Below are 12760 nucleotides of genomic sequence, written 5' to 3'. Positions count from 1 at the left end.
CATTGGCGAAATTGAGAAAGCGTCCAGACCTCAACGCTACGATACGTGGCTGGCACTTGACATTTACCGACTGCCTTGCCCACTGGGATTATCGAGTCGTAGCATTTCTACGGCTTCTCCCAGGGCACTTCATCGACCGTCCCCGCGCCAGGCGACCTGATCCCTCCAACGACCCGTTCCCGAACGCCGCCCCTTTCTCCAAGCCTAGTCGGTTGTTCTCGTGAACCACCCCGCCAAAGCTACCCGAGCTCGACAACCCTCGTTTCCGAATCCTCGTTGGTGTCGCCCAAGATGAGGCTAGATGTGAAGGCAGGTTGCACACCTTCCCATTTAATACCAGCGCGTGTCACGGACAACTGGCCCCAAGCTCCATATCCCCAGTGTGTTCCCGGCAAGCGTACGCTATGGGGCGCTGGGTCTCTGCTTGGGGTCTTCTCGCCCGTTTCATGTGCTGCCCTACCACGCGCCCACTGAGAATCAGCCTCCCGCCGAACCACTTGCTAACATGGCCTTCCACGCACAGCGCCAGCTCTTTGCTCGCTCTGAGGTACGTCGCGGTTCTCCCTGATACCCCCACATCGACCTCACTAACCAACTTCCCAAACAGCGAGTCAAGGGCATCGACTTTCACCCGACGGAGCCATGGATCTTGAGTGCGTTTGCTTATCCGTTTACGACCTCCGATCGAGTTCTGACACCCTTGGGATAGCGACCCTCTATAGCGGCCACGTCTACATCTGGTCATACGAAACCCAGCAGGTCGTCAAGACTTTCGAGCTCACCGATGTCCCCGTCCGTGCCGGTCGCTTTATCGCGCGCAAGAACTGGATTGTCTGCGGGTCGGATGATTTGTATGGTCCCTTCGATCTACCACTTGCTCACGATGGACCGGCTGACCCCCTTGCGACAGCCAAATTCGGGTATACAATTACAACACGAGCGAGAAGATCGCTTCGTTCGAGGCCCATCCCGACTACATCCGCGCGATCGTGGTCCACCCAACACAACCCTTCGTCCTGACCGCCAGTGACGACATGACTATTAAGCTCTGGGATTGGGAGAAGGGGTGGAAGAATGTTCGGGTGTTCGAGGGCAACTCGCGTATGTGGATTCTAGGCGCGGCGAGGTCAATATCGACTCGTACTAACTTTACGGCTAGACTACGTCATGTCGCTCGCCATCAACCCCAAGGACACCAACACATTTGCCTCGGCCTGTTTGGACAGGACCGGTATGTCACTTGCTACTCTCTGCTCGGCTTTCCGCTAACGCACCTTTAGTGAAAATCTGGAGCTTAGGGTCTTCCACACCCAACTTTCAGTTGGAAGCGCATGAGACTAAGGGTGTCAACCATGTGGATTATTACCCTCACAGCGATAAGCCTTATCTGCTTACGACCTCAGACGACGTAAGTACATCGCGTTCGTGCGGCCGCGTGACAGGAGCAAGAGCTAACAGTGTCATTAGCGCACAGTAAAGGTGTGGGACTACACAACTAAAAGCTTAATCGCCACACTAGAAGGCCATACCAACAACGTCTCCTTCGCGTGCTACCACCCCGAGCTGCCGATCATCATCTCCGGCTCGGAAGACGTACGCCAATCCCCAACCCATCATGGGAGTGTATGCTAACAATATACAGGGCACCGTGAGGATATGGAACGCCAATACGTACCGCTTCGAGCAGTCCTTGAACTATGGCCTGGAGCGGGCATGGTGCGTGGCGTACCAGAAGGGCAAGCAGGGGGTTGCGGTGGGCTTTGACGATGGGTCCGTAGTTATCAAGCTCGGCCGCGAGGAACCCGCGGTATCGATGGACGGCTCCGGAAAGATCATCTGGGCCCGCCATAACGAGGTGGTCTCAGCCGTGATCAAGGGCGGCGAGTCGACTAAGGACAACGAGCCGATCAACCTCAGCACCAAGGAGTTGGGCACTGCCGAGGTTTACCCCCAGGGACTCATTCACTCTCCGAACGGGCGGTTTGCGGCCATTTGCGGCGATGGGGAATACATCATCTACACAGCCCTGGCCTGGCGCAACAAGGCTTTCGGCCAGGCCCTCGACTTCGTCTGGGCGTCGAAGGACAACTCGAACGACTTTGCCATCCGCGAGTCGGCTACCAGCATCAAGGTTTTCAAGAACTTCCAGGAAAAGAAGGGCGGGCTCGACGTTCCATTTGCGGCCGACGGACTCACGGGCGGCGTACTGCTTGGTGTCAAGGGGCAAGGCGGCATCTCCTTCTACGACTGGGCCACCGGGGGTCTTGTGCGACGCATCGAGGTGGAGCCCAAGCAGGTCTACTGGAGCGAGAGCGGCGAGCTAGTGGCTCTCGCCTGCGAGGACACCACCTACGTCTTGAGGTTCTCGAGGGATAACTACAACGAGGCCCTTCAGGCCGACCAAATCGAGGACGACGGTGTCGAGGCCGCCTTCGATGTGGTCACCGACATCAGCGAGAGGTAAATATTTTGATCCGGGCTCTGATTGACGCAATTGCTAACCCGAAACCAGCATCCGGTCCGCGGAATGGCTTGGAGACGTGCTGATTTACACCAACGGGACCAACCGGCTTAACTACTTGGTGGGCGACCAGACATACACCGTCGCACATTTCGACAAGCCCATGTACATCCTCGGCTACTTGCAGCGTGACAGCCGGGTGTACCTCACCGATAAGGACTTGTCGGTCACATCCTTTGCGCTCTCCCTCCCCGTCCTCGAATACCAGACATTGGTCCTCCGCGAGGATATGGACACGGCCGCGGAGCTACTCCCCAGCATCCCCCAGGACCAGCTCAACAAAATTGCCCGATTCCTTGAGGGCCAGGGCCACAAGGAGCTCGCCCTCGAGGTTGCCACCGACACGGAGCACAAGTTCGACCTTGCCCTGTCGCTAAACCAGCTGGATGTTGCCCTGGAACTGGCACGCCAGGCCGACGCGGACCACAAGTGGAAGACGCTAGGCGACGCGGGCCTCGCTGCCTGGGACGTGCCGCTCGCGACGGAGTGCTTTGTCAAATCCAAGGACCTCGGCTCGCTGCTGCTCGTCTACACGTCGACCAACGACCGCGCCGGGCTCGCCAAGCTCGCCGAGCAGGCCTCGCTGGCGGGCGCGCACAACGTCGCCTTCAGCTGCAAGTGGTCCCTGGGCGACGTCCAGGGCTGCATCGACGTGCTCGTCGGCACCGGCCGGCTGGCCGAGGCCGTCCTGTTCTCCCAGACCTACCAGCCGACCCTGACGGCTGGGCTGGTCGCCCAGTGGAAGGAGGGTCTGGAGAAGAACAAGAAGGGCCGTGTGGCCAAGGCGCTGGGCGTGCCCGGCGAGGATGATGAGCTGTTCCCGGAGTGGGACGAGTGGCTCAAGCTTGAGAAGGGTGGTTCCACGGCTGCTCCCGCTGTTGCTAAGGCGGCTGGTGGTGAGGATGCTGAAGAGGAGGAGGAGGAAGAAGAGTCGGAAGAGGAGGAGGATGATGATGAGGAGGAAGAGAGCAGCGAGGAGGAGGTCGAGTAGTGCTTAGTTTCCTGTCTGTTTCCGCACAACTTGCAGAACACATGGCACGGGCGGGTGGTAGTCACTGGCGTCTATGGAGGTTGTTATGTTTGGGAGAGAGCAGCCACGAAAAGCTCTGTTCTGTTTGGCAGAAATGATGATTATGTTGAGTATGATACTGGAGTCCAACTGCTCAACTGCTCAGCCAGGATCTCAAGCCACCATGGTGATGGGTGGTGTGCTCATGTTTCTCGCGTGCATCGACGTTGTTGCTTCTGCGCTCGGACGGCCAATAATAGCCCGGCTTTGCCGATTCAAGCGCCGAGCAGCGTCAGGGCAAGGGGTCTTTCAGCTGAGTGCTGGGGTTCCCATGGATGTGGGGCATTCGCGATTTCGGCAGCTTCGGAGACCGGGGCCGGAGGGAGGGGACTCCCGCGAACCGACGGCTCGCACTTTGATGTTTGCGGCAACTGCCCCCAAATCAAAACAACAACCTGCTTTTTTGTCCATTGCCTGCCCTTTTCTTGCTTGTGGTTGAACTGCCGGTTCCGACGACAACTCAATCCCCTCCGACCAAACCCGTCCCCCGCCTTCCCGTCTCGTACCCCACGTTAGTCATCAGCCTCGCACCGCGCGAACGGGACAATGGCCGACGCGCCAGCCGACAAGACAACCAGCGCCGGGGGCCATGATGTCGGCTACCCCAATGGACATTTGGGGCATTTGACGGAGGGGGAAGAGAACCAACTGAAGGCATTCAAGGTCTTCCTCGAGGAGAAGGGCCTTTATAAGAGCGGTCCCCCTCCGTCGCACGACGACCAAACCCTGCTGTGAGTACCGCAGAAGTCCCGGCGTTTGTCTCGTTGGTAGTACGGTGCGCTAATCTTGCTCCTGCGCCGTCCAAACATAGACGTTACCTACGCGCACGAAAATGGGTCGTCAATGATGCCTACCAGCAGTTCAAGGACACTGAGGACTGGCGGCAGGCAAACCACCTGGAGGTTCTGTACGACACGATCGACGTGGACGCATATGAACAGACGCGGCGCTTGGTACGACAGGAGGCTCTGGGCTTTGGATACGCAAGACGGCTGGGCTGACTCTGAGACACGTAGTATCCTCAATGGACAGGGAGGAGAGACAGGAGGTTCGTTCGATCCATGGAACTTGCCATTGGTGCACCGCTCACTTTACTAACCACCTTGCCCTGCACACAGAGGCATCCCCCTTTACCTCTACCAAATCCGCCATCTCGACTCCAAGACGGTCTCCGCCTACGAGAAGGCCTCCGAATCAGCCAACGTCAGCAAAGCCGAGACCGACGGCTCCACCCCGCAACGACTACTCCGTTTGTTCGCCCTGTACGAGAACCTGACGCGGTTCGCGCAGCCACTCTGCACGGAGCTATCCGACCGCGAGCACGCGGGGACACCCATCACGCTCAGCACTAACATCGTCGACGTGTCGCAGGTGTCGCTGCGCATGTTCTGGAACCTCAAGGCGCACATGCAGGCAGCGTCCACCCTGGCGACCGCCCACTACCCAGAGACGCTGGACCGCATCTTCATCATCGGCGCCCCCTACTTCTTCAGCACCGTCTGGGGCTGGATCAAGCGCTGGTTCGACCCCATCACCGTCTCCAAGATCTTCATCCTCAGCGCCGCCGAGGTGCGCCCCACCCTCGAGGCCTTCATCGAGCCCCGCAACATCCCCAAGCAGTACGGTGGCGAGCTCGAGTTTGAGTTCTTTGACCGCCCCAACGTCGACCCCGCCATCAAGGCGGCCATCCGTTGGGAGGCTGGGTACACTGATTTCCCTGAGGGGCCGGTCTACTGGGTGCCGGTGGATGACGGCGCGCGGTTGGCGTGCATGGCGGTGGGGAGTAAGGATGGCAAGGAGAGGCAGGAGAGGGTCGGCACCATCGCCGTGACGTTCCCCAAGGGGGAGGTGGCGGCGCAGGCCGCGGCTGAGACTGCTGCTGCTGTTGCTGCTGCTCCGGTGGCGGAGGCTTTGGCGGCACCCGCCGAAGCTGGTGTTGATGGAATCCAAAAGTTGTCGATTACCGAAAACAACGTGGCGGGCGAGATTGAGGAGAAGGTGGCCGCTGGCGCGGGGGGGCAGCAACCGGAGCAGAAGACTGCGGCTGTCTCCGGTTGAGCAGAGCATGTTTGGGTACATACAACGAGAGTTGGAGAACTTTTTGCATAGTTGGGGTGTTGTATTTGGCGCAGCTCAGATACCTTTCTTGTTCCACCTTCTTGGGGTTTATTTAGGGGCTGCGGCTTGGTTATGGCCGCGGATTTGTGCGCACATAGAATCTTACTTCCATCTAGATGACCAGCCGGTCGATATTGGAACGCCCCATCCGACTTTCAGGATGGTTTTGCAACATTTGTCCATCTCAACCTGCCGTGGTCGCCGTGACTGTGCCTCGCCGGTCTTGGGTGGCCACGACTTTCGTCCCCGGCACTGCCAACAACGGCGCGCTTTGTCGCCGCCACTGTAGTCTATTAGCGGGATCGTGTTTTACTCAGACTAGCTAATCCAGCTGGCCAGTCCAGGTCCACGGCATCCGTCTCTATCTCCAACATCACCATCTACACTCTACTAAAAGCCCCCGTGTTCCAAACGCCAACCCATTCCTCTATACCCCACGCCTTCCCAACCCTCACGCCGCCCCCTGATTCCCCCGCCACTGCATAATCCCCTTCTCCAACTCCTCCCACGTCAACCCGTCCCTCACCAACCTCATCGTGACCCCCAAACTCTCCACCTCCAAATTCGGCCGCTCATCATCAAAAAACAGCATCTCCCCAAACGGAATCCCCGTCCTCTTCGCCAACACCTCAAAATGCCTCAACTTCGTCCCCTCATAGATCTCCATCCCCGCATCAAACGCATCCACCGTCCTCTTCGGCCCGCCCTTCTCGCTGCCCCCGCCTCCCGGCACCGACACCCCCTCCCCCAGCACCAGCGGCGGCGGCAGCCGCAGCAGCTTGAGCACCTCGCGGCAGAGGTCGCCCACGGGCGACTTGCTGGCCACCGCGAGGCGCGTGTGGGGGAGGGCCGCGACGAGGCGTAGGATGTGCGGGGCGTCGGGGTAGAGGGAGAAGAACTCGCCGTTGCGGTCGGCGAGGGCGGGGGGGTGGGAGTTGGGGATGAGGCGGATGGGGGGCGCGATGTGGATGTCCGAGTAGAAGGGCCAGAGCGTGTAGTCGAGGTCGAGGACGATTAGGCGCGGAAGGGGGTGGCCGTCGTGGAGGCAGGCGGGGGGGGTGAAGGTTGTGGGGGAGGTGGTGGTGGGGGAGGGGTCGTTGCTGGTGGCTTTGGAGAGTTTTTTGCTTTTGGCCATGGTGGATGGGAAGGTGGTTTTCGCGGCGGTTGTGGTGTTGTGGCGTCGTCGGGGTTGCTGCGGGTTCGGTGTTGCGTTCCCCGACGATGGGATGGCTTGGATGGGAGGAACACGCGGGGCCACCTGCGACCGCAAAAGTGGGTTAGGGTTACTTGTGGAGCGTTTCACTCATCCTGGCCAGGTTCCAGGCACCCCCTGGTTCTAGAATTTCCATTCCGCATGGACCTGCAGGCACTGGACAAAGTTCCCCGAATGTCCGAGACAGCGACATGCCTGATGCGGTCACCCCATGAAACCCCCTGCGAGAACACCTATAAGCTCGCAAGGCTGACCTCTTGCTTTGCGATGGAAACTCAGACATGAAATCCGCCGATCATCTGTTCGCATCCCTCGTCGTCCCGCAAAACCAACGGACTGATGGAGTTTACCCGGCACCCGCCATTGGGCGAATTGTTGAGGGCCAAGCAAGAAGTGCCGCTTGTTTGACCGGATGGACGGCTTCCATGGGATCTCGAGGCTCTCGTGGATCGCAGCATCCCCAAAGAATTGCCGACCGGCGGCTCCCATGTGTTACCCCACTGACCCACCACTGCCCCGCGTGGCACTGACGCCCGGAGTCTCCCCAAACATGGCGACGGACTCCAAATATAACCCCCGCCACTTCAGGGACGAGCCGCTTTGCTTGTGGACACTTTGAAGATTCAAACAAGAGCTCGAGAACCATTCAGTGCCTGCTATTTCCCATAGACTGACCTGCAACGACCAAAACCAGTCCCGTCGATCTCTCGAGTCTCGATACACACAGCTCCCATCACCATGGCGTCCGGACTACCATCGAATCCACTCAAGAAGATCCAGTTGGTGCGCATAGCCCATGTCTGGTACAAACATGCCGACATCGAAAAGGCCAAACAGTTCGCCCTCGACTTCGGGTTTGTAGAGACCGCCCAGGTTGGCAGCACAACATTCTACCGGGGATATGGCACCGAACCCTTCGCCCTCGCCGCCGAGGCATCGGACAAGGACGAGTTTGGTGGGGCGGCATTCGTAGTTGAGTCGGAAGAGGACCTGGTTCATGCCTCCAAGACATTACCCAAGGAATGCAAAGCAACCGAAGTACACGAGATGAAAGATGTTCCGGGTGGCGGCAAAAGGGTTACCTTCTACGACCCAGTTGATGGATTTCCATTCCATCTCGTCTACGGCCAAACCCCAGTTGCGAGGGAAGACCCCGGGTTCCCAGCAACCAGGTACAACTTTGTGAGTCCCATCCGACTCGCACTCTCACGAGCCTGTCCGCTCACACTGCGCAGCCCATCGAGAAGAACCGTGGTGTCAATGAGTTCCAGCGCTTCCAGAAACGGCCGGCACCGGTTCACAAGCTAGGCCACTTCGGTATGTGCGTGACCAACTATGCCAAATGCTACGAGTTCTACAGCAGCTACTTCAATTTCCACCCCAGCGAGGTAACATCCCAACCACGCCCCCTTCCTACCTTACCAGACTAATCGGGAACAACACAGCTCGTCCACAACGATGACAAGGTCGACATCACAGTCTTCTTCCGGCTCGACCGGGGTGACGAGCTTGTCGACCATCACTGCTTCTTCTTTTTTGAAGGCCCCAAAATGCATGTCCATCACTCCTCATTTGAAACGCACGACTTTGACGCCCAAGTCTTGGGCCACGACTGGCTTCGCCAAAAAGGCTATACCAACTGTTGGGGCGTCGGGCGCCATGTTATGGGGAGTCAAATCTTTGACTACTGGTAGGTTTTGCGGCGGCAAGGTTTAATGTGTACCGCCTGAGTGTGTTGCTGACAAAATGCCAGGTTTGACCCGGCTGGCTTCATCATGGAGCACTATGTTGATGGCGACTTGCTCGATATGAACGAGCCTACCCATCACACAAAAGCCGCGCCGGATAACCTACATGTCTGGGGTAAGTGAGGCATTGCAGGGGGCATGTTGGGCAATTCGCTAACGGAGGCGCAGGACCCGATGTCCCTCCAACGTTTTTACTCTGATCCTCGATCAGAGGAGCAATGACATTGCAATGGTGGGAGAACAGTCTAAATCCGGCAACACAGCTACCGGTCTTCTCGAATGTTATAATTATGAAACTCTACCTTGGTGCCATAGCCTCATGCTCATGGGCTAAGGCTGCGAAGAAACAATGTATTGTGTGCGATTAATACCGTGAATTGAACTGTGACATTAATGGAGTTTCGGACCTCACTTATCGAGGGATATCTGCGTGAGCATCACTCAGGATAAAACATAGGGTTAGGGTTATAATGGGCAATACGATCTCTTCTGATCTGGTGGATCGGTAACCATCCGCAACATCATAACAGGTCGTATCCTGAATATTTCCAAACACACACTTCAATTTTCCCTCCTCCAGATTTTTGTAACGGCCAATTCCACGATCTATTCAAATTCGCCTCTGGGCACTATGAACCATGCGAGGGCCTTCGATCGGTACGGTGCGATGGCTGCTCCTCAGCGACATCCATTTCAAACATAATGACTTGGATCGGGTGCGACAAACGGCGCAATGGATTGTTGAAGAAGCGGATCGAAACAAGGTTGGGCGGGCCGTGGTGTGCGGCGATCTACTGACGAGCCGCAGCAAGCTGCCAACACATGTGTTGTCTTCATGTTACCGTTTCATCAGCCAGCTCATCGAAGTTGTGCCGCGCGTCGAGATCTTGCTCGGCAACCATGACCTCGCCTACAGTCGCGACTACCAGACCACAGCCCTTGAAGCCCTCAATATCAAACGCCTGGGTCCGTACGTGTCGTTACACAGCGCCGTCGCTCACGACGAGTGGGACGGTCGGCGCGTCTTGCTGCTGCCGTTTCGCGAGGAGCAGAACGAGCTGACAGAGGCCGTGGCTAATCTAAATCCTAACGACGCGAGCAAGACGGTCGCCTTTGCCCATCTCGCAATTAACAAGGCCATCACCCAGCGTTATGTGGTTGGTCCTGACACCAACACCTCTCCGGCGGCAAAGTCCATTACGCACCGTGGCTTGACGGGCCCGGGTGCGTTTGCCCCTCTGGCCCGAACGTTTACAGGACATTTTCACAGCCACCAAACCATCACCCAGAAACAATCTGGCAGCAGTACCACCGATCTGCGAGGAAGCGTCACATACATTGGGTCGCCCTTGCAGCTAAGCTGGAGCGACCTCTACGACGAGCAGCGAGGCGTCATCCTGTTTGACCCGGAGACGCTCGACCACGAGCTGCTTGTCAACCCGCATGCCGTCGGCTACACAACAGCCGACCTGCAGCAAGTCCTCGGTGGCCAGATCGACGAGGGCGCCGTGGCGGACAAGCATGTCATGCTCACCGGCAAACTCAACCATATCACGTACGCCACGGCTCGTGACAAGCTTCTCACACTCGGCGTGCGCAGCGTACGGAACTGGACTCCTCTGGGCTTTGGGTTGAAGGCAGACCAATCTTCATTCGGCGGTCTCGGCAAATCGGTGCCGGCCAGCGATGCTACTGTTCAGCCCTTGGAAGAGCCGGCTGAGAAGCGTCCAACCGAAACCACGGACGGTGCTTCGGGCTCTGGACCTGACCCCAAGATTGGGGCGAAAACACTCAACTTTGCCACGGAGGCTCGCGAATATGTCGAATCCCTAGATCTGAACGAGCCTCTTCTCTCGCGACGAGACGAGTTGGTGCGGATTGGCCAGCGAATGATCCAAGCCTCCCGCGAAATGGCTGACCTGGATGACGAGGTCAACGTTAACTATCAAGATTTCCTCGATAGATCATCCAAGGCTGTGGGAACAAAAACCGCCACCGAGCGGGCTGGATCTTCTACCCATGTCTTCGTTGCCGAGCTGCGCAAGCTTACAATCACCAACTTCCTCGGCGTGCAAAACACTATCACCATCAACTTCCAACATGACATACCACGCGGATTGACATTCCTGGTCGGCGACAATGGCTCTGGCAAGAGTACGCTCATCGAGGCTATCACATGGTGTCAGTTCGGGCGGTGTATTCGCGGCGGGGTAGCGGCCGACCAAGTCATCAACGACAACGCCGGCAGAAACTGCTCCGTCGAACTTGAGTTTGCCAACGGATACACTATCACACGGTATCGCAAGCACAAGAGTCATAAGAACCGCGTTGTCGTGTCGCTGCATGGCGAACCGCAATCGCAACTTGAGCACCCAAACACGCGCACAACGCAGGCGGCCATCAATGAGCTACTGGGCACCGACTTTGAAACCTACGTCATGACTGTCGTCTTGAGCCACGAAAGTGCAGCAAGCTTTCTAAGCGCGACGCCAACACAGCGGCGCGACCTGATCGAGGCATCCTTGGGGTTGTCGGTGTTAGATGAATGCGGGCAGGTGGCGAAACTATCGCTCAAGGATATCGACGCCCAGTTGGCCCACATTAAGGGCAAGCTAGACACGCAGGACTGGAAGATAAAAGACAGTAAACGACGGGTTGAAGATCTACATAAAGAACACACAAAGCTCGAACGCGAGGCGCGGGAAGCGGTCACATCTTGCGAGGTAGCCATGCGAAACCATGAAAGCAAGGAAGACCAGAACCCCGATCCTGAGATGGGCTCCCGCGATAAGATTGCGAAGCTAGAGGATCAAATCGACAACGAGCAGGAGAACCTTCAGCGGCTGGAGATCTCCTGTGCCCGGATGCAAGAACAGTTGAAGCCTGCCGAGCCGACGCCGGTGCCGACGTCATGGCTAGGCCGGTTACAGCAGCAACTAAGTCAAACCCTCGAAGCCATGGCCGCGGCTCGGCCCATAGGTCTGCGCAAGTTCTTTCACACCGCGGCGGCCTCCATTCTCCGCTTCCTAGTCCAGACCGTCAGGAGCCTCCGGCGAAGATCCGGGGATCCAGATGACGCTTCTCGGGAGACCAGCAGCGCCCAAAGCCATAACCAAGAACTTCAAGAAGTGGCCCTTCAGAATATTCGCCGAGACCTTCAGAAAAGCAGGTCGCGGTTACAAAGTCTGAAGCATCAAAAAAGGGTTGCCATCGACCACGCCGTGACGATGAGCGAGCGTGCACAGCGCGCCATGCAGGCGCAGAAAAAACTCCAAACCTTGCAGCAGGAGGTCACGATGAAGCAACAAAAGGCAGACACGTACAAACCCCTGGTAGAAAACGAGCAATCATCTCTAAACTCGCTGCGCTCGGAACGCGAACAGCTAGCCAGCAAACATCAAGAACTTACCGCCGATCGCGAGCTCTTCGACTTTTGGTCCTCCTCCATGGCGAAGCAAACCCGCCGCGCCTCTTCTTCCACCAAAAAGAAAGAAAAGGCACCCAACTTCCGCGAGCACATCCTCACCAACTCCACCTCAGACCTCAACACCCTCGTCACAGAAGCCCTCGCCGTCCTCTACAACGACACGCGCCACACGCACGGCCTAGCCACGGGCATGCTCCAATCCCTCTTCACCGACCCGGACGACCCCACCACCACCGGCCGCGTGCTCGACCCCACCCTCTCCGTCAACCCCTCCCTCGCGTACAGCAAGCGCTCCAGCGGTGAGCGCAAGCGCGTGGACCTGGCGCTGTTCTTCGCGCTGCTGCAGCTGGCGCGCGCGCGCAGCGCCCACCGCGCCCACTACGTGCTGGTCGACGAGGTGTTTGACAACCTGGACCAGGCGGGCCAGACGGCGGTGGTGCGGTGGTGTGATGTCATGTCGCGCGCCGGGGTGGTGGGGTGGATCGTGGTGATCACGCATAGCCGGTTTTTGGCGGAGAGGGATTTTGGTGTGTCGGGGGAGGAAGGGGGGAGGGCGTTGGTGGTGGGGGTGAGGATGGGGGAGGGGGGGACGGTGTTGGAGGTTGAGGGACGGAGGGTGGGCGGGGGTTGATGGGTTTGGGCGGTACTTAGGTTGTTGATTGTG

At 58.0% G+C, this 12760-nt stretch overlaps 4 protein-coding genes across 4 annotated transcripts; 3 read left to right on the top strand and 1 right to left on the bottom strand.

Annotated features, from left to right (window-relative positions):
- Window positions 1-505: 505 nt before the first annotated feature.
- F5144DRAFT_491025 (coatomer WD associated region-domain-containing protein) lies at window positions 506-3512 on the top strand (the record flags this gene model as incomplete). Its single annotated transcript, XM_066785835.1, has 9 exons — window positions 506-547; window positions 608-653; window positions 710-851; window positions 911-1101; window positions 1160-1231; window positions 1281-1408; window positions 1468-1593; window positions 1643-2460; window positions 2513-3512. The coding sequence occupies 9 exons, from the start codon at window positions 506-508 to the stop codon at window positions 3510-3512; spliced, it is 2565 nt and encodes an 854-aa protein (XP_066643652.1).
- A 312-nt stretch (window positions 3513-3824) lies between these two features.
- F5144DRAFT_254092 (CRAL-TRIO domain-containing protein) lies at window positions 3825-5736 on the top strand. Its single transcript, XM_066783471.1, has 4 exons — window positions 3825-4321; window positions 4402-4543; window positions 4607-4638; window positions 4709-5736. The coding sequence occupies exons 1-4, from the start codon at window positions 4137-4139 to the stop codon at window positions 5646-5648; spliced, it is 1299 nt and encodes a 432-aa protein (XP_066643651.1). The 5' UTR covers window positions 3825-4136; the 3' UTR covers window positions 5649-5736.
- A 178-nt stretch (window positions 5737-5914) lies between these two features.
- On the bottom strand, window positions 5915-7038 carry F5144DRAFT_254195 (magnesium-dependent phosphatase-1). Its single transcript, XM_066783472.1, has one exon. The coding sequence runs from the start codon at window positions 6841-6843 to the stop codon at window positions 6160-6162; it is 684 nt and encodes a 227-aa protein (XP_066643650.1). The 5' UTR covers window positions 6844-7038; the 3' UTR covers window positions 5915-6159.
- Window positions 7039-7659: 621 nt separating this feature from the next.
- Window positions 7660-12755, top strand: F5144DRAFT_548463 (uncharacterized protein; the record flags this gene model as incomplete). Its single annotated transcript, XM_066787530.1, has 9 exons — window positions 7660-8103; window positions 8157-8309; window positions 8367-8611; window positions 8675-8784; window positions 8985-9025; window positions 9250-9326; window positions 9523-9893; window positions 9927-12623; window positions 12748-12755. 9 exons carry the CDS (start codon window positions 7660-7662, stop codon window positions 12753-12755), a joined length of 4146 nt encoding a protein of 1381 aa, XP_066643649.1.
- Between the last annotated feature and the right edge of the window lie 5 nt (window positions 12756-12760).

The sequence above is a fragment of the Chaetomium tenue genome, assembly GCF_020726465.1.
Source record: "Chaetomium tenue strain MPI-SDFR-AT-0079 chromosome Unknown F5144scaffold_4, whole genome shotgun sequence".
Classification (NCBI taxonomy): Eukaryota; Fungi; Ascomycota; class Sordariomycetes; order Sordariales; family Chaetomiaceae; genus Chaetomium; species Chaetomium tenue.
The sequence above is the reverse complement of the archived record's forward strand: the minus strand, read 5'-3'. Positions and strand labels throughout refer to the sequence as shown.

Excerpts from the sequence above, each read along its gene's own strand:
- F5144DRAFT_254092 (XM_066783471.1), top strand. The coding sequence starts at position 4,137 with ATGGCCGACGCGCCAGCCGACAAGACAACCAGCGCCGGGGGCCATGAT. Across the intron at positions 4,544-4,606 it reads ATGAACAGACGCGGCGCTTG|TATCCTCAATGGACAGGGAG; the intron begins GTACGACAGGAG and ends TGAGACACGTAG. Across the intron at positions 4,639-4,708 it reads ACAGGGAGGAGAGACAGGAG|AGGCATCCCCCTTTACCTCT; the intron begins GTTCGTTCGATC and ends CCCTGCACACAG.
- F5144DRAFT_254195 (XM_066783472.1), bottom strand. The coding sequence starts at position 6,843 with ATGGCCAAAAGCAAAAAACTCTCCAAAGCCACCAGCAACGACCCCTCC.